The sequence below is a fragment of the Seriola lalandi genome, unplaced genomic scaffold, assembly GCF_002814215.2.
Source record: "Seriola lalandi dorsalis isolate HSWRI2012SDOR001 ecotype SW California unplaced genomic scaffold, Sedor1 jcf7180002004742, whole genome shotgun sequence".
Classification (NCBI taxonomy): domain Eukaryota; kingdom Metazoa; phylum Chordata; class Actinopteri; order Carangiformes; family Carangidae; genus Seriola; species Seriola lalandi.
The window spans coordinates 1-1,542 of NW_019475397.1; the positions used below are offsets into that span (position 1 = coordinate 1).

The window sequence follows — 1,542 nt, forward strand, 5'->3', positions numbered from 1 at the left end:
GTCGCTGAAAAGGAGTCTGTTGACTGCAGCCCTCCAGAATACATCCTCCCCGGATGTAAGGACCGACCACTTACCCCACTGCAGCCCGTCAGAGATGACTGGAAGGTGGGAGATCAGCTTTTGATATTGCAAATATGACTTGTTAAATATATAAAATTCAATAAAACATACTCATTTAGAAGCAACAGTGGAATTTTATGAAAATATCATTACAGCCGTTACAGTGCCTGCGCGTTCTGACCATGAGCAGCTGGAACCCTCCACCCGGGAACAGGAAGATGCATGGGGACTTAATGTACCTCAACGTCCTGACTATGGAAGACAGAGAACTCAACATTACATCCTCTACCCGTGGTTTCTACCTCAATCAGTGAGTGTTAAACTGTTCAACCACTGCGAGTTTGCCAATCTGTGATTAATGGACTGGCAGGATATTTAATACAGACATTCATGGTTCCCAGTCAAGATATTTTAATGACTTTAAATGATTCACTTACTTTTCCACAGGCGCCGACAGCAGGTCAAAGTTTTCAGTTATTAAAGAAATATCTTATATGGATTGGCACAGACACATTTGCACAGACATTCATGGTCCCCAGATGATGCAGTTTGTCTGATACTTTGTTTATGACCAAATACCTGTAGAACGAATATCATTCCCATCAGCTTCAGCTGTACTTTGGGTTTAGTGTATCAGCATGTTAGCATTGCCAATGTGAGCATTTAGTTCAAGACACAGAGCCACGAACATGACCTTTGACTCTAAATGTGTTTCTGACTATGAATTTCCTCTGGACGTTGCATTTCTTCCTCTCAAAGTTCCACAAGTAAAAACCAACAACACTTGTTTACGATGAGGATTGTAGAAACTTATCTGGATTCAACTACAGTTCATTTGTTCTGACTGCTCCAGGTCAACTGCCTTCAACTTCAACCCGAAACCTGCAGTTCCCAAAATCCTTTGCCACTCTCTAGTTGAGCTGCTGAGTCAAGTCAGCCCTGCTTTCAGGAAAAACTTCACTGCCCTGCAGAAGAAGAGGTGAGCAGACTTTCTGTTATTAAGTTCGAAAATTCATTCATTCAAATGACATGTATCAATATCCTATCAATCCAATAATACTTTCAACTCAATAGAAATTCTCACACCCATACTAACCTTGCTAATGGAAAAATGTCTTCTGTCACCTGCTTTAAACCAGAGTCCAGCAACACCCTTATGAGCGGTTCGCAGCACCTTTTCAGGTGTTCACCTGGACTGCCCCTCATGGAGACCACGCCCTCGACTGTGTCAGAGCGGAGGAGACACACACCAGTCACATGGGCCAGGACAAGCACACAGCTGGGCAGGTTGCAGACACAAATTAGGGGAAATAGGCTAAATTTGGAAATGCAAAGATATATAACATATCGTCACCTTCCTAAAATAATGGCCTAAGTCATGTTTTGACAAAAATGTTTTTTTTGCCTAAATCACCCCCTCATGATGCTGGCCACCTCTGGTAAAATCGCCTGAATCCTCAGTTGAGGGGAACATGCAATTCT

At 42.7% G+C, this 1,542-nt stretch overlaps 1 protein-coding gene across 1 annotated transcript; it reads left to right on the top strand.

Moving 5' to 3' along the window:
• Nucleotides 1-24: 24 nt before the first annotated feature.
• Nucleotides 25-1,347, top strand: LOC111669289 (clustered mitochondria protein homolog; the record flags this gene model as incomplete). Its single annotated transcript, XM_023425553.2, has 4 exons — nt 25-105; nt 216-370; nt 914-1,039; nt 1,200-1,347. Coding segments are annotated over exons 2-4 (402 nt in total), but the record flags the coding sequence as incomplete, so codon positions are not given.
• Nucleotides 1,348-1,542: the final 195 nt, after the last annotated feature.